The following is a 22108-nucleotide window of genomic DNA, read 5'->3' as shown; positions in this document are numbered from 1 at the left end:
AAACCGTCATGGAAAGCGCGTCCTGTTTCGTTGACTGTCCTCTAATGTCGGCCGCCTCCTCCGCATCCACCTCATCCATTATCAACTCGGACGTGTCCTCGCTGGCCCCAGGTCCGGCAATGCTTGCGTAGGTGCGTGCACACTGGCTGTCTTCATGACCGAACCGTCGACAGGTTCCGCAGCGAGGAACCCGGCACTCCTTGCGGATGTGACCCGTGCTCCGGCAGCGTAGGCACAAGGGAGGTCTGCCTGGCACAACAACGAGCGCCAGCTCACCGCTAACGTTCAACTGATGTGGCAGGTCATCCAGCTTCACGCCAGCTTTCAACTTAAGCGTGACAAGTCTAGTAGTTGAGCCTTTTTCTACCATACCTTTCACACGCCAGCGCTCCCTTGTAACTTCTAACACGTTTCCATACGGCGTAAAGGCAGCACGAACATCCTCGTCTGGTACGTTGTGTAGCAGCCAGTGAAGTTTCAGCCGCACGTCCTGGTTCGCCGGGTCACTTATCAAGCAGCGACCGTTTTTCACACACAACTCGCCTACACTAACAAGCTTAGTCACCGCTTCAGAATCCTTGAGAGTGACAGCCCAGACGTGGCTCATCCTATACGCCCTCATCGCAACAACATCGGGGATCAGCGAATGTTGTGCCAACGCTTCGCGGAAATCTTCCACCCGGTAAGGGCGGGCCCTGATATCGGCGTGCAAAAAAACCGTATTCAAAACAAACCGACCTGTTGGCAGTGCAGGCAAAACAACTTGATAAGTACCATCCTGTTGAGCAGTCCTGTTACCGCGGCCTGACATGGCCGCTGAAGCCGCTCCTGAGGAGCCCTGCATCCTGCGTCCGTTCACTGGCGTGGCCGGAAGCAGAATCCCACTCGGCCACGACTGCGGTTGAACGCTGTAGAAAATGTGCCAGCACTCGTGCTTGCATGAATGCCTAAATTTTGCAAAACATAGGTGCTTGACCCATATCACGCAGCCGACAGGATTCGAATCTGTGCGGGGAGACCCCAATGGATTTCAAGTCCATCGCCTTAACCACTCGGCCACGACTGCGGTTGAACGCTGTCGAAAATGTGCCAGCACTCGTGCTTGCATGAATGCCTAAATTTTGCAAAACATAGGTGCTTGACCCATATCACGCAGCCGACAGGATTCGAACCTGTGCGGGGAGACCCCAATGGATTTCAAGTCCATCGCCTTAACCACTCGGCCACGACTGCTTTTTTTTTTTACCACATTGGAATATAACACAAAACAAAACACATCTGTACAGCATCTACATCACTTGAGAAGTAAAAGGCGCGAGCGGAAATCTGCCTCGCTCACGCCACAGGATTAAAAGCGTTTAAGCTGTACAAGGTCGTCCATTACTGACAACCACTTGGGGGGCTCATTTTGGGCCCTAAGCACATCTCTTATATAAGACATGCTTTCGATAAAGTACTCCCTGACGGAGAGTAGAGTCACGTCTGCATGCCTGAAAGCCATTCGATTTCTCCAAATGCTGTGTAGGCTGAGAAGCATGAACATGTCATATGGTATGTCGTCCCCACTCTCTAGAGGTAGAAATCGTATTCCGTATGGCTATATCGGGAGCAACTTTTTAACCGTTCGTTGTAAGATGTCCCAATGAAATACCGAGTCTGTACGGTGAAGGAACATGTGATCTATCGTCTCCGGTGTTCTACAAATTAGGCAATTTACGGACCATGGAACAAAAATACCCTTCTCTTAAAGCCAGGGCTTCACTGGTAGAGTGCCACTGTGCAACTGAAAAAAGAATGTTTTAACCGAGGCCCGCACAGGCATCCTCTTTACTCTTTTCAGCACATTTTTACCTTGACCTACACTGTACATGGCCCGGTAGACAGGAACAGGCAACACAGTATCAATGAGTGCTTTGTAAAGTTCTTTCCTCGATACTTCAGTAAGGTACTGCACTGAAAAGCGAACTTTCAAAAATTTAAAAGCTCGAACAACCTCCCAGAGAAAACCTCTGACCCTCATGTGTCAAACAGGGTTGGATGATACAACGAAGTCTGACAGTGCCTCACCCAGCAACAATTGCATTACTGTCCGCAAGAAAGCGTCTTTTTGGTTCCGAAGGAACATAAATCTCGACACAAGTTGCCTAACGAACAAATGAGTCAAACCCAGGCCGCCGGTTTTCACATATCGAAAAAGATTTGTGCGGCTTGTCCTCACCCAACTCGACCCCCAAATAAACACGGCAAACACTCGGTGCTATCGCTGGACACTTGTTCGTGACATACACAATACCTGAAGCACATACCAAACTTTGGCCACTAGAAACAGGTTGCATACTGTGGCTCTAGTAAAAATAGAAAAATCTCGGCCACCCCATTTGCGCGTATTTTCACGCGCACGTTCAATTTCTGCTTCCCAGTACTTTGCTGGTTCTTTATAATCGTTTAGCGGAACTCCCAAATATTTAACCGGTGACATTGCCCACTGAAAGCCTTCGTGCATGATAGGCGCAGATTCCCAGCTACCATGCCAAAAGCCGAAGCACTTTTCCCAGTTTATCACGCTTCCTGAGACTTTGCAAAACCTAGTCGCCTCTTTCACTGCTTCTGTTACGCTATCTTTATCTGCGCAGAAGATTGCAATGTCATCCGCGTAAGAAAGGATTTAAACTTCAGTGGACAATATCGCAAAGCCATGCACATTCTCATTTGACATAATTTTTAGACAGAATGGTTCGAGATACAGGGCAAACAACAACGGCGACAAAGGGCATCCTTGTCTAACTGAAGAACGAACAGTAATGCTTTCACTGAGTTGCTTATTAATAATGATGTTTGCCGTAAAACCAGCATATGCCATTTTAACACCATCAAAAAGAACGCGGCCAACATTCACATGTTCAAGGATAGAAAACAAGATATGGTGACTAACGCGGTCAAAGGCTTTTTCCATGTCTAATTGCAACATGGCTACAGGTTTCTCAAATGAATCACAGCATTCTAGAATACTACGTGCTACATGAATGTTTGTATGTATCGTTCGACCTTTTATTCCGCACGTTTGGTGCGGGCCAACAATAGACTTTATTACATTCTGCAATCTTCGTCCTAAAACCTTCATTAAAATTTTATAGTCTACATTTGTGAGATTTATGGGCCTATAAGCTTTTACTGATTGTCGCCTGGTGGGATCGTCACTCTTCGGTATGAGAACAATGTGGGTTTTTCGGAAACACGGAGGCATCATGTGGGTTTCATACATTTCTTGAATTATTCGGTGCAACACATACGCCATATCACTCTTGAAGGCTTTGTAGAAAGCTGCGCCAAGCCCGTCTGGTCCCGGTGCCTTTCCAGAGCTCAACTCGTCAATAGCACGCTTGATTTCAATGACGCTAATGGGTGCCTCTAGGTTAAGCTTAACTTCATCCCCTGGTATTGGCAACAGCGACAAAAATTCTGACTCAAAGCGTTCTTGCAAGTTTGCCTCGTGACCCAGCAGTTCTTCATAATATTCAACAAACGCGTGCTGAATAGTCTTGAAATCGCGAGTTATTTTTCCCTCGTAGACTATCTCTTTAATCTCATTCTTGACGAAGTATCGTTTTTCGTCACATAGGGACCGCTTTGTTGGCGACTCACCTAGCCACAACCGCTCTGCGCGTGCGCGTATGATAGCACCTTTGTATTTTTCTTTATCTATCAATTCTAGTCTATTTTTTGTTTCTTTTATTTCTGATGCAAACTGGCCTGGCTGTGCGTTTTCTAGCCGCAGAAATGAATTTAATTGGCTTTGAAGTTCTTTTTCCTCCGTTTTCTCGTTATGTCGTAGTGCACACGCTCTTTCGATTGCGCTCATTTTTATTTCTTCTTTGAAACGCTCCCATTTCTCTATAACGTCCCTATTGTCGCCCATAAACAAACTATCAAGTTTTTCTTGTACTGTACGCGCGAAACTTTCATCACTAAGCAGCTTTACATTTAGTTTCCAAAGGTTCCAGTTGAAATTAGACCTCTTGGGCTTAGTTCCTACTGTAAACATCACCATGCAATGGTCGCTGAATGCGATGCTTTTAACCAAGTATTCACTAATCATTGGCACCAAGATAGCCGACACATAAGCTCTGTCGAGTCGTGCGTGGCTGGCTTGTTGGAAGTGCGTGAACTGAGGACGGATTCCTTCTGACATAGCACTCCCAACGTCTTCGAGATTGTGCTCTTGGACGATTGAGCTCAAAAGCAGCGAACTTTGATCCCGAATGATCGCGTTAGTAGCTCTGTCCTCGGGCATACACACGCAATTGAAATCCCCAAGAGGGATCGTATATCTGGTAGAGTTCAAATAAGGTTCAATATTTTTAAAGAATGCTTTGCGCTCATTTTCCTTATTTGCGGCATACACACACAGTACGCGCCACTGTGAATCAAGATATGAAAAATCGCACATAACAAAACGTCCAGTATTACACACTACAACAGATTCTTCAACAATACCTAAAGAATTGCGGATGAAGATAGCACACCCTCCCGATGTACCAACAGAATGGCATACACATACACTGTACCGATTTCTAAATGGTTCGACCATGCGGTTTGTCTGAGCTTCACTTTCGATCTTAGTCTCTTGCACTGCTATCACGTCCAAATCGTTGTCCAGCATGAGGCGACTCAGTTGATACTGACGTCGCCTCGCTGCAAGGCCTCTTACATTAAGCGTAGCAAATCGAAGTGTTGCTTCAGGTTGAGCTGCCATTTCGTTGAGAAACAGAAGATAACCAAACCGCTCGGTGTTCACCTTCTACCGTATTATACACAGATGAGGAATACAGGAAACGTTCTCGCTTACGAAACGTCGAGTCCACTCGAGAGGTGTGCGGGTCGTCCGGCGTGTACTGACTGAACGTCAGCACACACACGCTGGCAGACCCGTCGTGAGTCTCCCCTCGTCCTTGAGTCAATTCGGGGCGAGCCATTTTTCCTACGTCGGTGTAGTCGTCGCCGGCTTTCAGTCCGGCGGGATGTTGGGCTTCGGGCGAAGCGTCGCCCGACGCTGTCCTGGTGTTTTGGGAGGTGGTTCGTCGGCGCTGGGGGTAGAAAGACACGAATCTTCAACACAGGCCTTGTCATGGGTCCTCTTTGTTGGTGCCACGTTCGTGGATGATTGGTCGTAGTCCATACCTCCTTCGGTAACTGCGGCATTTTCTCTCATGCTTATAGTGCCATGGCTGCCTTCTCGATCTGATGCCCCACCAGTCTCCGCTGCACCTGCCTGAGCAGGCTCAGAGGCGCGGTCTTCACTACACTTTATTGCCCCGCCCCCAGTGTCATCCGTATCCTTGGCATTTGACTGCGGTTTGCTCGATTCGGTACTCGCAGCTTCCTCGGCTTCAACCTCGTCCATGACGAGCTCCGAGGCGTCTTGCCTTGTTATAGACCCTGTGACATTTGCATAGGTCTTGACACATTCAGTTTCAAGATGTCCGAAGCGGCGGCATAGCGTACAACGAGGAACTTTGCACTCTCGTCGGACATGTCCTGTGGTATGGCACCTCAGGCAAAGTGGAGCTCTGCCGGAAATGACTATGAGAACCTGTTCTCCAGCAATGCGCAGCTGGTGCGGCAAATCATCAATTGTCACACCAGGCTTCAACTTCAAGGACACTGACCGTGTTGAGGAGCCTTTGTCCAGCACGCCTTGTACGCGCCAGCGTTCCTTGGCAATTTCTGTGACTGTGCCGTAGGGAGCCAGGGCGGTCCGCACATCTTCATCGGGAACGTTGTATAAAATCCAGTGGATTTTCATTCTAACATCCTGGTCACCAGGCTCAACAACAATGCACCGACGGTCTTTCACGGCTAGTTCACGGCAAGACAGCAGCTGCTTCATTCCATCGTCACTCTTGAACGTAATGGCCCAAACGTGATTCATTTGGTACGCCCCCAAGGCGATAATCTCGGGGAGCAGTCCCAACTGAGCCAGTGCGTCGCGAAAATTCTCGACCTTGTATGGTCTCGCTCTCACATCGGCGTGCAAAAAAAGAGTATTACATACAATACGACCTGTTGGAAGCCGGGGCAAAATAACTTCGTAAGCTTGGTCACCTGAGCAAGAAAACCTGTTTCCGCGACCCATTTGGGCCGCTGTAACCGCTCCTACGGAGCCCATGGTGCACACGTCCGTTCGCTAGCGAAGACGGAAGTGCACTCCACTCGGCCACGACTGCGGTTGAGCGCTGTAGAAAATGTGCCAGCACTCGTGCTTGCATGAATGCCTAAATTTTGCAAAACATAGGTGCTTGATCTATATCACGCAGCCGACAGGATTCGAACCTGTGAGGGGAGACCCCAATGGATTTCAAGTCGATCGCCTTAACCACTCGGCCACGACTGCGGTTGAACGCCGTAGAAAATGTGCCAGCACTCGTGCTTGCATGAATGCCTAAATTTTGCAAAACATAAGTGCTTGACCCATATCACGCAGCCGACAGGATTCGAACCTGTGCGGGGAGACCCCAATGGATTTCAAGTCCATCGCCTTAACCACTCGGCCACGACTGCTTTTTTTTTCTTTATTGCCGTAAAACACAAAACAAAAATACACATGATAAAACACGTCAACTACACTTGAGCTAACGCGTACGCGGCTAAAATCTTTTCAGGTTCACCAACTCATCAAATAGACATTGCCATTGTGGTGGATCCTGCTGCATCCTGAAAGTTTCGCGTATATACACAGCACTTTCAATAAAGTTTTCGCGAGCAGATCGTGTATCTATATCTGCATGACGCACCTGCATTCGTGTTTTCCACAAACTATGGAGGCCAAGAAGCATAATTAACTAAAGGCACGCCTAGATATCGTGTTGGGAGAGCAGACCATCGCAGCTTACAGAAGAAATCAGGTGTCACGTCCCAATCACCGTGCCAAAACCCAGAGCTTTTCTCGCAATTGATCTTGCATCCGGTTTGATCACAAAATGTTTGGACGACACCAGTGACTTCACAGATGCTCTTTCTAGTTGCACAAAACACTGCTATGTCATCAGCATATGCTAGCATTTTCACGTGTGCTGATTGCAGCTTGAACCCTAAAATGCGATCGCTATCAATGATAGCCAAGCAAAGTGGCTCTAAATACAGTGCAAAAAGCAGGGGTGAGAGCGGGCAGCCCTGCCTTACCGATGAACGTACTGCGATGCTGTCAGTCAGTACACCATTCACAATAATGCGGGTCGTGCAGTTCGCATAAGCCATTTTAACACCCTCCACTATGACGTCACCAAGGTTAGATGCTCCAAAATGGAAAAAAGAATTTCGAGAGAAACACGGTCAAAGGCTTTCGCCAAATCTAATTGCATCATGGCTATCTGACCACCGAGTGCTTCAACGCATTCTAATACGGTTCTTGCGACATGTATATTCGTGGCAATGGATCGACCCTTGATGCCGCACGTTTGATGAGGCCCAACCAATGTTTTTATTACGCTTTGCAGTCTTTTTGCCAAAACCTTCATGTACACCTTATAGTCAACATTGGTGAGGTTTATCGGTCGATATGACCCCACCAACTGTCGTTTCTCCGGATCATCTGTCTTGGGTATTAGAACAATGTGCGATGTAGAGAAAGACAATGGAACAGTATTACGTTCATAAGCTTCAGTCATTACACAGAGCATAAACTGAGCCGCATACTGCTGAAAAGTTTTAAAGAATGCGGTGCTTAGACCATCCGGCCCAGGGGCCTTCCCAGGTGTCAGGTCATCTATTGCAGATTGTATCTCCTGCAACGTTACCGGTGTTTCTAAGATCGCTTTACTTTAGTCATCCAGTGCAGGCATCAGTCTTAGAAAATCTGTTCGAAAGCCGCCTACAGTCTCAAGCTTGGCGCTAAGCAGTTCTTCGAAGTGCTCTGTTACCGCACGCTGAATATCTTTAGCATCTTCTGTGATATGGCCGGCATACCTAATACTCCTTATTTCTTTCTGGCAGGCGTATCTTTTCTCGTCTGCTAGCGCTCGTTTTGTCGGTACTTCTCCAGCCCAAAGATTTTCAGCCCTTGCACGTATAACAGCCGCTGTGTATCTTTCACTGTCGATTGTTTCCAACTCACTTTTTATCTCTCGTATTTTACTGGAGAAATGCCCTGGCACTGAACTTTCCATGCTCAAAAGAAACTGGAGTTGTTCATTCAGTTCTTTTTCTTTTTCTTTCTCGTTATGCCGCACCTTACTGCTCTTTTCTATGGATTTCAATTTGACCCACTCTTTGAAGCTGTCCCATTCCGCTGCAAAACTTACTGGTCGCATAGCAAGACGATTTTCAAACTCGGTCTTAACTTCCATAAGGAACTCTTCATCGGCGAGAAGCTTGGCATTCAGTTTCCATAGGTGCCAGTTAAAGCGCGATATCTTTCCTTTGCGACCAAACACTGCACTCACGAGACAATGATCACTGAAAGACACAGGCTTGACCTCATATGCAGTACTTAGGAAACAAGATCAACCGAGGCATACACCCTGTCCAATCTAGCATGGCTATCTCGCTGAAAGTGCGTGAACTCTGGCTGGTTTCCAGTGGAGAACACACTGCCAACACCCTCAAGGCCATACTCATGCACAAGTGCATTCAACAGGTCGGAGCTTCTGTCTGTTCGAGGTTTACACTTCGCCGCTCGGTCCACAGCTGAGCACACACAGTTGTAGTCACCAAGTACAAGCAAGATTTTGTCAGTCTTCAGCCACAATTCAATAGACTCAAAAAACGATTCACGTTCGCATTTTGAATAGGGAGCATACTCACACACAACACGCCAGCATAAATTACAGTAGGTAAAATCAGTAACCAAAAGCCGACCACTTGGACAGGCAAAAACGGACTCTACGCTTACTCCCAGCGTGTTACGTATAAATAAAAGGCATCCACCCGATACACCAACAATATGGCATACACACACATAAAAGTTTGCTTGAAAAGAAGCCACCATACGGTCAGTGCTTTCTTGGCTCTCAATCTTTGACTCTTGCACAGCTGCTATATCTATATCATTATCCAAAAGGAGGCGACTGAGCTGGCATTGTCGCCTTCTCGCTCCCAGCCCTCTGACATTCAAAGTAGCTACGTGTAACGGCAAATTAAGCTTAAGAGTCATGAATTAGAAAGAGACGCCCGTACCAGCATGGTGCCTACCTTCATGGTTGCGTGGCCTCCGCTTCTGAAGAACAGCGGCGTATGTGTGCATGTAATGTCCTCCCAGCAGAACATCGGGCTGCATTCAAACGAAGTCCAAGCATCGTCTTTCATATTTTTTTTCACACACGCCCCTCTTGGTTGCAGAATGTTCCTGACGCTGGTCGGTAGGCAGCCGACCCACAAATCGTTCAGGACACCACAAAACTACGGAGGCGGTTTCCCCGCCTGCCGCGTGTCGGCCGAGAAGTTCGGCTTCGGTCGCAAAGTTGCTCTTCGGATGCCCGAAGTTTTCGGAGGCGGCTTACCACAAACACCGCCTGGCAGCTGAGTCTCCTCGACGCTTTCTTCGTGCGGACGTTTCGCGGCAATAAGGCTGCTGTCTCCGGCCCAACCTCCATGGCATCAGTACAGGAAGGCTCAGTACTGAGATGGTCCTCAGCATCAGAAAATTTGATTACGTCTTCTGACGCTTCCTTTGACGCGCTTTCATGGTCCTGGGATGGAACGTTCAAGACATGCAGAGTTTCATTCTGTTCATTAGAGACTGTCACCTTATTCTTCTTTAAAACCGTCATGGAAGGCGCGTCCTGTTTCGTTGACTGACCTCTAATGTCAGCAGCCTCCTCCGCATCCGCCTCGTCTATAATTAACTCGGACGAGTCTTCGCTGGTCCCAGGCCCGGCAATGCTAGCGTAGGTTCGTGCACACTGGCTGTCTTCATGCCCGAACCGTCGACAGGTTCCGCAGCGAGGAACCCGGCATTCTTTGCGGATGTGACCAGTACTCCGGCAGCGTAGGCACAACGGGGGTCTGCCTGGCACAATCACTAGCGCCAGCTCGCCGCTAACATTCAACTGGTGCGGACGGTCGTCGAGCTTCAAGCCAGCTTTCAGCTTCAGCGTGACGAGTCTAGTGGTGGAGCCCTTTTCTAGCATACCTTTAACACGCCAGCGCTCCCGGGAAACCTCCGACACCTTTCCGTACGGCGCAAATGCAGCACGAACATCCTCGTCTGGCACGTTGTGTAGCAGCCAGTGAAGTTTGAGTCGCACGTCCTGGTTCCCCGGGTCAATCACCAAGCAGCGACCGTTTTTTACACACAGCTCACCTACACTTACAATCTTGTTCACCGCTTCAGTGTCTTTGAGAGTGACGGCCCAGACGTGGCTCATCCGATACGCCCCCATTGCGATAACGTCGGGGATTAGCGAGTGTTGCGCCAAAGCATCCCGGAAATCTTCCACCCGGTACGGGCGGGCCCTGATATCGGCATGCAAGAAAACGGTATTCAAAACAAACCGACCTGTTGGCAGTGCAGGCAAAACAACTTGATAAGTACCATCCTGTTCAGCAGTCCTGTTACCGCGGCCTGACATGGCCGCTGAAGCCGCTCCCGAGGAGCCCTGCATCCTGCGTCCGTTCACTGGCGTGGCCGGAAGCAGAATCCCACTCGGCCACGACTGCGGTTGAACGCTGTAGAAAATGTGCCAGCACTCGTGCTTTTATGAATGCCTAAATTTTGCAAAACATAGGTGCTTGATCTACATCACGTGGCCGACAGGATTCGAACCCGTGCGGGGAGACCCCAATGGATTTCAAGTCCATCGCCTTAACCACTCGGCCACGACTGCGGTTGAGCACTGTAGAAAATGTGCCAGCACTTGTGCTTGCATGAATGCCTAAATTTTGCAAAACATAGGTGCTTGATCTATATCACGTAGCCGACAGGATTCGAACCCGTGCGGGGAGACCCCAATGGATTTCAAGTCCATCGCCTTAACCACTCGGCCACGACTGCTTTTTTTTTCTTTTTGCCTGGACACATACATACATATGTAGCACTACCACAGTACAATGCTTAATAACAGACGTCCAGCCTTCTTGGACAGTACGTCGCTTAAAAGGGCTTCAAGTTGACTAGCTTCTCCATTTCCGGTAGCCATTCAGGTGGATCCCCTCGGCTTTTCAACACTTGTTTGATGTAGACCACATTTTCCATAAAGTACTCTCGCGCAGGACGGACATGTTTATCAGCCTTTCTCACAGCCATACGGGTCTTCCATAGACTGTGCAGGCCCAGTAGAATAATCATATCGAGGGGTAGCCCCCCTTCATCAGCTGCCGGGAGGATTCGGATACCCCGAGGGGAAATTGGAAGCTGCTTTTTGAGCGCTCGCTGCAGAATATCCCAAAGGAATATTGCGTCCCAACATTAAAGAAAAATGTGCTCAACGGTTTCAGGCTTTCGACAGATTATACAGTTCACTGACCAAGGGACAAATATTCCCTTTTCCTCCAGCCACGGTTTAACCGGCAGTGTTCCGCTGTGTAGTAGAAAAAAAATGTCTTTGTTGACGAGCGCACGGGCATTTTCTTTACCCTTTTCAGGACGTTCATTCCTGGGCCTGCACCGTGTATGGTGCGATACATTGGGACCGGGAGCATTACATCTAGTAAATCTTTGTACAATTGTTTCTTTGTTATTGAAGACAGGTATCCTTTGGAAAATCTAACATTTAAAATTCGGAAACTCAGTACGACTTCACGCAAAAACCCACGAATACTTGTTCGCCTTAATTTAGAAGAAGACACAACAAATCCTGGTAACTCGTGCCAGAGACGCACCTGTATCACAGTGCGCAATAATGGATGGCTCTGTGTACGCAGGAACATAAAGCGAGACACAATCTGTCTCAGAAACAAGTGAGTAAGACCGAGTCCCCCTTCTCTAACCGGACGGAAGAGATTGGTACGACTTGTTCTTTCCCAAACTGAACCCCACAAAAAAACAGCAAAAACTCCGTGTAGCTTTTGAATACTGACTCGCGACATGCACAACACTTGAAGAACATACCAAACTTTAGCAACAATAAACAAATTATACACAGTTGAACGGGCGAACATGGAGAGCTCCCTTCCGCCCCACACTAGTGTTTTCTCCCGAGAACGTTCAGTCTCTTGCACCCAATAATCATTTGCGTCTTTGTAATGTTCAAGTGGGACCCCTAGATATTTTACTGGTAGTGTCGAGAATTTTATGTTTTCGAGGGATTCAGGAGTGGAATCCCAACTGCCATGCCAAAAGCCCATACATTTGTCCCAATTTATTGAACTACCCGACATCTGAAAAAACTTCTTTGCTAAGTGCACTGTTTGACTAATACTTTCCTTGTCTTGACAAAAGACAGCAATGTCATCGGCGTACGCCAAAATTTTAACTTCGCCAGCCATCAGTCTGAATCCGTGTATACGTTCACAGTGAATGATCTTTTGGCAAAAGGGTTCGAGGTAAATCGCAAATAGCAAGTGCGATAGTGGGCAGCCTTGTCTAACTGATGACATCACTGGAATATTTTTCGTTAGTTGCTTGTTGACAACAACCTTAGTATAACATTCGTTGTAAGCCATTTTTATTCCATCTAATAAAATAGATCCAACTTTAATATGTTCTAGTATTTGAAAAAGTATGCCATGATCAACAAGGTCGAAGGCTTTCTCAAGGTCTATCTGGAGCATTGCAACGTGGTCACCCCAAGCGTCACAACACTCCAGAATGCTTCTAGCCACATGAATGTTTACACTTATTGTTCGGCCTTTAATACCACACGTCTGATGATGCCCTACTATTTCGTTAATGACCTTCTGTAACCTACTCGCAAGAACCTTCATAAAAATTTTATAGTCTACGTTAGTCAGACTGATTGGACGATATGATGTTACAGATAAGAGCTTTAAAGGATCGTCACTTTTTGGAACCAGTACAGCGTGTGTTTGACGAAAATCACTCGGTGCAAGGCGGTTGCGATTTCGCTCTTAAACATCTTGTACAATGCTGCACCAACACCGTCTGGACCAGGTGTTTTTCCGTGGCTTAGTTCCTCAATAGCTTTTTAAATCTCATTTACAGTTATTGGCGCTTCCAGACCTGCTGTAACAATTGGGTCCAATGCTGGGATTAATGCAAGAAATTCTTGTTCGAAACCTTCTTCCACTGGCCGTTGGCGCCCTATCAGGTTGCGATAGTGCTCAAAAAAGGCCATTTTTATTTCCTCGCCGTCACTAGTAACCGTATCTCCGTATCTTATCTGTCTTATTTCATTTCGTTTCGCGTATCGCTTTTCATCACTTATCGAGCGTTTCGTCGGCGCTTCACCCATGAACAACCTTTCCGCCCGGGCTCGTACTATTGCTCCCATGTATTTTTCTTTATCTGCACATTCTAACTGCGCTTTCAGTGTTCTGATCTGTGCGGTGTATTTTCCGGGCTGCAGATTTTCCAAGCTTAAAACGAAACTTAACTCGCACTGCAGTTCTTTTTCTTTCTTCCTGTCTTCTTGTCTCAGGACGGTGCTCCTTTCTATAGCGCCTATTTTAATTTCTTGCTTGAATATTTCCCACGCCGCGATAGATTTCGAAGGCTCACTTTCAAGCAATCGCTGTATCTTCATTTTAACCACATTTACAAAAACTTCATCATCAAGGAGCTCAACGTTAAACTTCCATAGGTCCCAGCAAAATTTCGAGTTTTTTTTCTTTGTGCCGATAGTAAAAGCCACTAAGCTATGGTAGCTGAAAGAAACATGTTTAACTTTATAATCCGAACACCTTGGTAGCAGAGCCAAAGAGACATAGGCACGATCCAGCCTGGCGTGACTTGCACGCTGGAAGTGCGTAAAGTGTGAAGAGCTGCAAACCAAAACATGACCAACATCTTCCATTTTGCATTCTTGCGTCAACGTGCTTAGTAGGAGAGCACTTCTGTCTCGCACCGACCTCTTGTCTGACCTGTCCTTGGCATAGCAGACACAGTTGAAATCGCCGAGTAGAATGACGCTCTTTGAACATTTCAAGTAGACACCGATTCGCTCAAAGAAACTACGCCGATCATCCTCTCTGTTAGGCGCATACACGCACATGACACGCCACTGTACACCCGTCAAAGAGAAATCGCAGACAACGAAACGGCCATTATCACTCACAGTTACTGCTTCTACTAAAATGCCCAAAGAATTGCGCAAGAACAGCGCACAGCCACCCGAGGTACCAACCGCATGGCACACGCAAATATTATAGCGAGCAGAGAAGGGCTCGACCGTGCGGCTCGTTTGCTCATCGCTCTCCACTTTCGTTTCTTGTACCGCCATTATGTCTATATCGTTATCTAACAATAGACGGCTGACTTGGTACTGTTTTCGCCTGGCTGACAACCCTCGCACATTAAGCGAGGCTACACGTAGAGCTACTTCTGGTTCAACCGCCATGCTGAAAATGAATCAAACGAGCCGCACGATCTTACCTGGTACATTGGGGTCAGGAGCGGACAAACTGCGCAGTACAGGCTGACATGACCGAAAAACAATGCTCCAAGGTGGCATCACTGGTTCATGCTGGTGGCGTTGAAACAGAGCGACGCTGCATTTGTCGCCGCTCCGGGCCGCATCAGGAATCCTTGAGCCCCAGAAGCGGCCAGAGCAGCCACGAACTCGGGGCTCCTTCATGGCGAAGGCTGCATCCCTGGTGGGTTCCGGTCAGGCGGAATAGTGGGCTTTGGCTTGAAAGATGGCCGACGTAGAGGGGCCGCTTAGTGGGGCGGTTCCTCTTGATCGGTCTTGTCGGGGGCGCCCGCTGCGTCGGTTACGTCGCGCGTGCGTTTCGTGGTCGCACTATTACTTGTGCTTTCGCGCGTGTCCATCGGTGCCTGTTCCTTTGAAGACGTTGACGTCGACTTACCACTGGCACCGATAGCAGCAACACTTGCTTCGGTGGCCTCGCCCGCAGCGCTTTTTTCATGTTGCAGGGCTTCTTGTCGCTCAGAATTTCCCTCGAGCTGAGGGGGCTGGTTTGTTCTCACCTTTGAGTCCTTTGCCCTCGCACTATCTTCTGCACCGCTAACTTCCGCGACGTCCACCTCGTCCATGAGGTGTTCTGAGAAGTCGTCGGTTCTTGCAGGCCCTGTTGCACTGGCGTATGTTTTGACGCACTGCTCATCTGTGTGGCCGAAGCGACGACAAAGGCTGCATTTCGGCACTTTACAATCCCGCCTAATATGTCCTGTGGCCTAGCACCTCACACAGAGCGGCGCCTTTCCCGGAACAACAAGAAGTGCGGGTTCACCTGCTATCTTGAGCTGGTGCGGAATGTCCTCCCTTGAAATTCCATTTTTCAACTTGAGGGCCACTGTTCTCGTAGTGGACCCTTTGTCTGCGACACCAAAGGCTCTCCAACGCTCTTTGGAAACGTCAGTCACTGTTCCGTACGGCAGCAAGGCAGCACGGACATCGTCGTGACTAACGCCATGCAAAACCCAGTGGATTTTCAGGCGCACATCCTGGTTATTCGGGTCAATAAGTAGACACGGCCGGTTCTTCACCTTTACATCAGTAGCCGCCATTAGTTTCCTTGTTGCCTCGGCACTCTTGAGCGTAACGGCCCAGACATGGTTCATCTGACACGCCCCCAAAGCAAGCACTTCAGGGAGCGCACCAAGATGAACCAAAGTATCTCTGAAGTCCTCGACGCGATACGGTTTAACCGCTGGGTCTGCGTGCATAAAAATTGTGTTCAACACAATCCTTCCTGTCGGCAAAGTTGGCAGTACGACCTGGTAATCTTCATCGACGGCAGACAAAAACCTGTTTCCGCGGCCAGACTGGGCCGCTTATACCGCTCCGACGGAGCACATGATTACACGTCCATGCGCTTCGGCGCCCGGAAGCTACTCGGCCACGAGTGCGGTTGAGCGCTGTAGAAAATGTGCCAGCACTCGTGCTTGCATGAATGCCTAAATTTTGCAAAACATAGGTGCTTGACCCATATCACGCAGCCGACAGGATTCGAACCTGTGCGGGGAGACCCCAATGGATTTCAAGTCCATCGCCTTAACCACTCGGCCACGACTGCTTTTTTTTCTTTCTTTATTGCCGGCTGTCATACACATAACCAAGGTTGACACACAAATTGAACTGAACACTCCAGCTCGTGATGTTCACATAAATATGACACAGGTAAAAAAGCCGTTGACCCTATTGGGGTTGACGTTGTCGAGTTAAAATTCTTTCAACTCTACCAATGGTGCAACTTTCACCACCCATGCTGGGACTACATTCATCGCTTTGTGCATTTCAACAAAGGTGTACATACACTCGCGAAAGTAGAGCCTTGCAGGGCGAGCTTTGGGTCAACGTGGAAGCCCGCCATTAGGGACCGCCAAAGACTGTGTAATCCTAGAAACATTACGGTGTCTTGGGGTACAGTACATAATCTTCATTATCTGTCGGCAGGAACCTGATTCCGTGTGGATCTAAAGATAATTCTTTTTTAGGTGTTCTTTGTAATACGTCCCAAAAATAAACACCCTCCCAGCAGTGCAGAAAAACATGGTCTATTGTCTCTGGTTGTTTACATATTAGGCATTGTGAACTCCAAGGCAGATAAAAACCCTTGTCTTCGAAAAATGTTTTCACCGATAAGGTACCTGTATGTAGCTTAATGAAAAACGTCTTTACCCCCCGGAGAAACTGGCATTCTTTTCACACGTTTTAATACGTCTTTACCTAGACTCTCGCTGTACAAGGCTTTGTACATAGGAAGAGGAAAAAGGTTGTCACAAATATCATTGTACAGTTTCTTCTTTTTGACTTTACTCAAGTATTCTACCGAAAAACGAGCAGTTAAATTCGGACACTGCTTACTATTTCTTGAAAAAACTTGGAAATTCGCCCTGGAATACTTCTCGTAGAGACAACAAAATTGGGCACTGCCCGCACGAAGCCTTACTTGGCACGCAGTACGTAAGAAAGGGTCTGAGAAGTCACGGAGCAAAATAAAACGATTAACCAGTTGGCGTACAAATAGATGAGCAAGCACAAGTCCACCTTCTCGAACCCGGCGAAACAAGTTATCTCGGCTACACCTTTCCCATTTGGATGCCGAAAAAACTCGATGAAGCTTTTGTACATTTAACCTGGAACAATGAAGTACCTGCATGACATACCACAACTTTGCCACAAAAAACAGATTGCACACAGTGGCTCGTGCGAAGATAGATAGCGGCGCCCCTTTCCACTTGTCGACCTTCTCGCTTATTTCTTGAGCTTGGGCACGCCAGAATGAATCACTGTCTTCATAGCATTCCAAAGGTACGCCCAAATACTTCACCGGTGTTGTGACCCAGGTTACGTTGGCAAAAACATTGGGTGTCGATGACCACTCCCCATTCCAGAACCCTAAGCACTTTCCCCAGTTTACTGGAATTCCTGAGATCGCACTGAATTCTTTCACTATCTCAAATGCCTTGAGTATACTTTCTTTGTCCAAGCAGAAAACTGCTACGTCATCTGCGTACGCCAAGAGTTTCAGCTCGCACATATGCAGTTGGAAGCCCTGGACAAATCCGCTTCGAATAATAGACAAGCACAAAGTTTCTATATAAATACAGAACAGAAGAGGGCTGAGGGGGCAGCCCTGGCGCACCAAGCGTTGCACATTTATTGGATCGCCCAGTTCCTTGTTGACAATCAATCTCGTGGTGCAGTTTCGGTACGCCAGAGCCACGCCCTCTCTGATAACAGAACCCACGTTGATATAGTCCAAAATAGAAAACAAAGCATCATGAGAAACACAATCAAAAGCCTTTTCTAAGTCGAGCTGGAGAACCGCGACCCTAGTGCAAACAGCGACGCCAGCACTCCAGCACGCACCTCGCCTTATGTATATCAGTAGTTATGGACCGTTCTTTGATGCCACAAGTCTGATGGGTGCCGACTATCTCTTGAATTACTGTCTGCAGCCTGGCCGCAAGAACTTTCATTAGAATTTTGTAATCAACATTTGTTAGTGATATAGGCTTGTATGATGTCACAAATGTTAATTTCTCCGTTTCATTAGTTTTAGGTATTAACACAGTGTGTGACGTGGCAAACGAAGGCGGCAACACTTTAAGGTGGAAACCTTCGTTAAAAACTTCTGCCAACAGCGGGGATAGCTCTTCCTTAAATGCTTTGTAGAAAGCTGCGCCCAAACCGTTAGGCCCAGGCGACTTCCCTGGGTTTAGGTTTTCTATTGCTCGTGCTACTTCTTGCTCGGAAATTACCTGCTCTAGTCTTTCTTTTGTGCAGTTGTCCAGTCGGGGTAATGAAGAAACAAACACCCCCTTAAACTTCTCCAACTCAATGTTCCTTATTGCGAATAGCTGCTGATAGTAATCATAGAACGCACGTGCTATGTCATCCTTATCCGTCATACGGCTGCCGTTCCATTCTATTTCTAGTATTTCGTTTCGACGAGCTTGTGCTTTTTCGAGACTGAGGGCCCGCTTAGTGGGGGCCTCGCCAGCTGTCAATCTTTCAAACCTTGCACGAACGATCGCTCCACGATATCGTTCCTCATCCATTAACTCTATTTTCTTTTTAATATTTTTGATGTCATCTTTATACACCCCCGGCTGTTTGCTTTCCTGAGCAACTAACATGTTTAGTGTTGACCTTAGTCCTGCCTCTTCGTGCTTTTCATTATGACGAATGCAACCGCCTCTTTCTATCGCTTTCATCTTTATTTCTTGTTTAAATAGCTCCCACTGCTCCCCAATGCTACTGTTAGGTCGCTTCTCTATTTCTTTTATCTTCTCTAATATAATATCACGTAAAATCTGGTCATCTAAGAGTTTAGAATTTAACTTCCAGAGTTCCCAGAGAAAATGTTTGCTTTGATTTCTAGGTCCAATACTGCAGTTCACAAGACAGTGATCGGAAAACGAAATCGCGATAACGGCATAATTTTGACAGTTTGGTATCGCATCCAACGATACATAAATCCGATCGAGTCGCGCATGACTGGATCCCTGGAAATGTGTCTAGAGCACACTGCGCGCACCATCCAAACACTCCGCAACGTCTTCCAGCGAAAATTCACCAATCATCTGGGACAAACAGTCAGTGCTTACGTCATTGTAGGCACGGTTTGAGGTCTTATCTCTAGCGCTTAACACGCAGTTAAAATCCCCCATCACCACGAGTTTCCTCTCTGAACTTAAATATCGTTGCATCCTTGTGAAGAAGTTGAACCTTTTTTCAACAGTATTGGGTGCATACACACACAGAACGCGCCATTCGCTATTGTGAAAAACGAAGTCGCAGACAATGAGCCTTCCACATGCGGATGAGGTCACGGCCTGCACTGTCAGTCCTGGCAACCGCCTAACAAGCAGAAGGCAGCCAGCCGATGAACCCACCGCGTGACTAACAGCCACATCATACCTTGACGTGAAACGCTGCACCATGCTCCCAGTCGCCTCCTCCCTTCCACTTTGGTTTCTTGAACCGCTAGCACGTCTATGTCTAGCTCTGTCAAAAGGCGATGTACTTGGATTTGTTTTCGTCTCCCTGCCAACCCACGGACGTTAAGCGTTGCTACGCTCAGGGCCTGTTTCATCGCCATTTTCATGCATAAGGAGGACACCGGGAGCAAGGCGCTTAGCTTTTACGTCTAGCGTGCCGCTAGACAGTTCCAGAGGTCCCACCGCCATCACTTGTGGTGGGCCCAACTTGCTGCGGGGAAGGCTTTCCAGCGGTTTTCCTGTCTGCCGAGGTATTAGGTTTTGGCCTGAACGGTTGTCGTCGGCTCTGTGTCGCTTTCGCTGGTGGCTCCTCGTTGTTGCTAGGGTTCCCTTTGTCATCACAGTTGCCGGCCTCGGCATGCGGACGCTTTGGCGCAATAGCGGTGCCTGTTGGCCGAGCTCCGACTTCCGTGATAGCACTCACACTCATTGCTGGTCCCTGTTGTGCGGCGCCTTGACTGAACACGTCCTCTTTCAAGGACAACTCCGATACAGCCGACGCTGGCTCTTGAGTGCTGGTGTCCACGCACACCTCTTTATCCGTGCCATGCGATGTTGCCACATTATCTGGCACTGCGGAACCTCCCGTGTTGTCTTGGGTTCCCTTCGCTGCTTCTTGAGCCTCGGCAACGTCCATCACGTCCTCAGGCGTCTCCTCTCTCATAGCTGGTACCGTTGCCGCCGCGTACGTGCGCACACACTCCACTTCCGCGTGTCCGAAGCGCCGGTAGCGAGAGCAACGCGGCACTTTCCACTCGCGTCGCACGTGTCCGGAGCCGTGGCAACGTAGACATTGCATGGGCCTTCCGGGCACTACGACGAGGGCCAACTCGCCTGCTACCCTCAGTTGATGGGGAAGGTCATCCAATTTCATCCCTGTCTTCAACTTCAGGAGTACGGACCGTGTTGTGGTGCCTTTTTCGTTTACACCCGAGACGCGCCATCGTTCACGGGTGACTTCGGTTACGTTGCCGAATGGGGCGAAAGCCGTCCGAATATCTTCGTCAGCGACACCGTGGAGCATCCAGTGAAGTCGGAGGCGGACTTGCTGGTCTTGAGGGTCGAAAATAATGCATCGTCGCCCCTTAAAGTTATGCTCTTTCAAAGCAAAGATGCGCTTTGTGGCTTCAGCGGTCTTGAAAGTGACAGCCCATACGTGATTTACCTGATACGCCCCCAAAGCGACAACCTCGGGGAGCGCGTCCGTCTCGGCGAGCGCATCGCGGAAATCCTCGACTCGGAAGGGTCTAGCTTTAACATCTCCGTGCAAAAAAAGCGTGTTTAACGCAACACGTCCTGTAGGCAGCTGAGGCAGAACGATCTGATACTCACTATCAGTACTTGCGTCGGACTTGCGCGTTTCCGCGGCCAGCCTGGGCCGCTATCGCCGCTCCGGTGGAGCCCATGATCCTGCGTCCGCACCGAACGGTAGCCGGAAGTAGAATGATTTCAAGTCCATCGCCTTAACCACTCGGCCACGACTGCGGTTGAGCGCTGTAGAAAATGTGCCAGGACTCGTGCTTGCATGAATGCCTAAATTTTGCAAAACATAGGTGCTTGATCTACATCACGTAGCCGACAGGATTCGAACCCGTGCGGGGAGACCCCAATGGATTTCAAGTCCATCGCCTTAACCACTCGGCCACGACTGCGGTTGAGCACTGTAGAAAATGTGCCAGCACTCGTGCTTGCATGAATGCCTAAATTTTGCAAAACATAGGTGCTTGACCCATATCACGCAGCCGACAGGATTCGAACCTATGCGGGTAGACCCCAATGGATTTCAAGTCCATCGCCTTAACCACTCGGCCACGACTGCGGTTGAGCGCTGTAGAAAATGTGCCAGCACTCGTGCTTGCATGAATGCCTAAATTTCGCAAAACATATGTGCTTGATCTATATCACGTAGCCGACAGGATTCGAACCCGTGCGGGGAGACCCCAATGAATTTCAAGTCCATCGCCTTAACCACTCGGCCACGACTGCTTTTTTTTTCTTTTTCTTTTTGCCTGGACACATACATACATATGTAGCACTACCACAGTACAATGCTTAGTAACAGACGTCCAGCCTTCTTGGACAGTACGTCGCTTAAAAGGGCTTCAAGTTGACTAGCTTCTCCATTTCCGGTAGCCATTCAGGTGGATCCCCTCGGCTTTTCAACACTTGTTTGATGTAGACCACATTTTCCATAAAGTACTCTCGCGCAGGACGGACATGTTTATCAGCATTTCTCACAGCCATACGGGTCTTCCATAGACTGTGCAGGCCCAGCAGAATAATCATATCGAGGGGAAGCCCCCCTTCATCAGCTGCCGGGAGGAATCGGATACCCCGAGGGGAAATTGGAAGCTGCTTTTTGAGCGATCGCTGCAGAATATCCCAAAGGAATATTGCGTCCCAACATTAAAGAAAAATGTGCTCAACGGTTTCAGGCTTTCGACAGATTATACAGTTCACTGACCAAGGGACAAATATTCCCTTTTCCTCCAGCCACGGTTTAACCGGCAGTGTTCCGCTGTGTAGTAGAAAAAAAATGTCTTTGTTGACGAGCGCACGGGCATTTTCTTTACCCTTTTCAGGACG

The 22108-nt window shown here is 48.3% G+C and overlaps 1 protein-coding gene, 10 non-coding genes and 1 pseudogene across 11 annotated transcripts; all 12 read right to left on the bottom strand.

Annotated features, from left to right (window-relative positions):
* Positions 1 to 984: 984 nt before the first annotated feature.
* Positions 985 to 1066, bottom strand: TRNAS-UGA (transfer RNA serine (anticodon UGA)). Its single transcript has one exon. It is a non-coding gene; the product is annotated as a tRNA-Ser (tRNA).
* An 85-nt stretch (positions 1067 to 1151) lies between these two features.
* Positions 1152 to 1233, bottom strand: TRNAS-UGA (transfer RNA serine (anticodon UGA)). The gene has a single exon. It is a non-coding gene; the product is annotated as a tRNA-Ser (tRNA).
* A 3772-nt stretch (positions 1234 to 5005) lies between these two features.
* LOC146201033 (uncharacterized) lies at positions 5006 to 6166 on the bottom strand. The gene has a single exon (XM_084592481.1). The coding sequence runs from the start codon at positions 6164 to 6166 to the stop codon at positions 5006 to 5008; it is 1161 nt and encodes a 386-aa protein (XP_084448607.1).
* A 143-nt stretch (positions 6167 to 6309) lies between these two features.
* On the bottom strand, positions 6310 to 6391 carry TRNAS-UGA (transfer RNA serine (anticodon UGA)). Its single transcript has one exon. It is a non-coding gene; the product is annotated as a tRNA-Ser (tRNA).
* Positions 6392 to 6476: 85 nt separating this feature from the next.
* Positions 6477 to 6558, bottom strand: TRNAS-UGA (transfer RNA serine (anticodon UGA)). The gene has a single exon. It is a non-coding gene; the product is annotated as a tRNA-Ser (tRNA).
* A 4180-nt stretch (positions 6559 to 10738) lies between these two features.
* On the bottom strand, positions 10739 to 10820 carry TRNAS-UGA (transfer RNA serine (anticodon UGA)). Its single transcript has one exon. It is a non-coding gene; the product is annotated as a tRNA-Ser (tRNA).
* Positions 10821 to 10905: 85 nt separating this feature from the next.
* TRNAS-UGA (transfer RNA serine (anticodon UGA)) lies at positions 10906 to 10987 on the bottom strand. The gene has a single exon. It is a non-coding gene; the product is annotated as a tRNA-Ser (tRNA).
* A 1794-nt stretch (positions 10988 to 12781) lies between these two features.
* On the bottom strand, positions 12782 to 15871 carry LOC146201028 (uncharacterized; annotated as a pseudogene).
* Positions 15872 to 16007: 136 nt separating this feature from the next.
* TRNAS-UGA (transfer RNA serine (anticodon UGA)) lies at positions 16008 to 16089 on the bottom strand. Its single transcript has one exon. It is a non-coding gene; the product is annotated as a tRNA-Ser (tRNA).
* Positions 16090 to 21092: 5003 nt separating this feature from the next.
* Positions 21093 to 21174, bottom strand: TRNAS-UGA (transfer RNA serine (anticodon UGA)). Its single transcript has one exon. It is a non-coding gene; the product is annotated as a tRNA-Ser (tRNA).
* An 85-nt stretch (positions 21175 to 21259) lies between these two features.
* On the bottom strand, positions 21260 to 21341 carry TRNAS-UGA (transfer RNA serine (anticodon UGA)). The gene has a single exon. It is a non-coding gene; the product is annotated as a tRNA-Ser (tRNA).
* Positions 21342 to 21426: 85 nt separating this feature from the next.
* TRNAS-UGA (transfer RNA serine (anticodon UGA)) lies at positions 21427 to 21508 on the bottom strand. The gene has a single exon. It is a non-coding gene; the product is annotated as a tRNA-Ser (tRNA).
* Between the last annotated feature and the right edge of the window lie 600 nt (positions 21509 to 22108).

The sequence above is a fragment of the Amblyomma maculatum genome, chromosome 2, assembly GCF_055883805.1.
Source record: "Amblyomma maculatum isolate TAMU_Amacu chromosome 2, ASM5588380v1, whole genome shotgun sequence".
NCBI classification, from domain to species: domain Eukaryota; kingdom Metazoa; phylum Arthropoda; class Arachnida; order Ixodida; family Ixodidae; genus Amblyomma; species Amblyomma maculatum.
The sequence above is the reverse complement of the archived record's forward strand: the minus strand, read 5'-3'. Positions and strand labels throughout refer to the sequence as shown.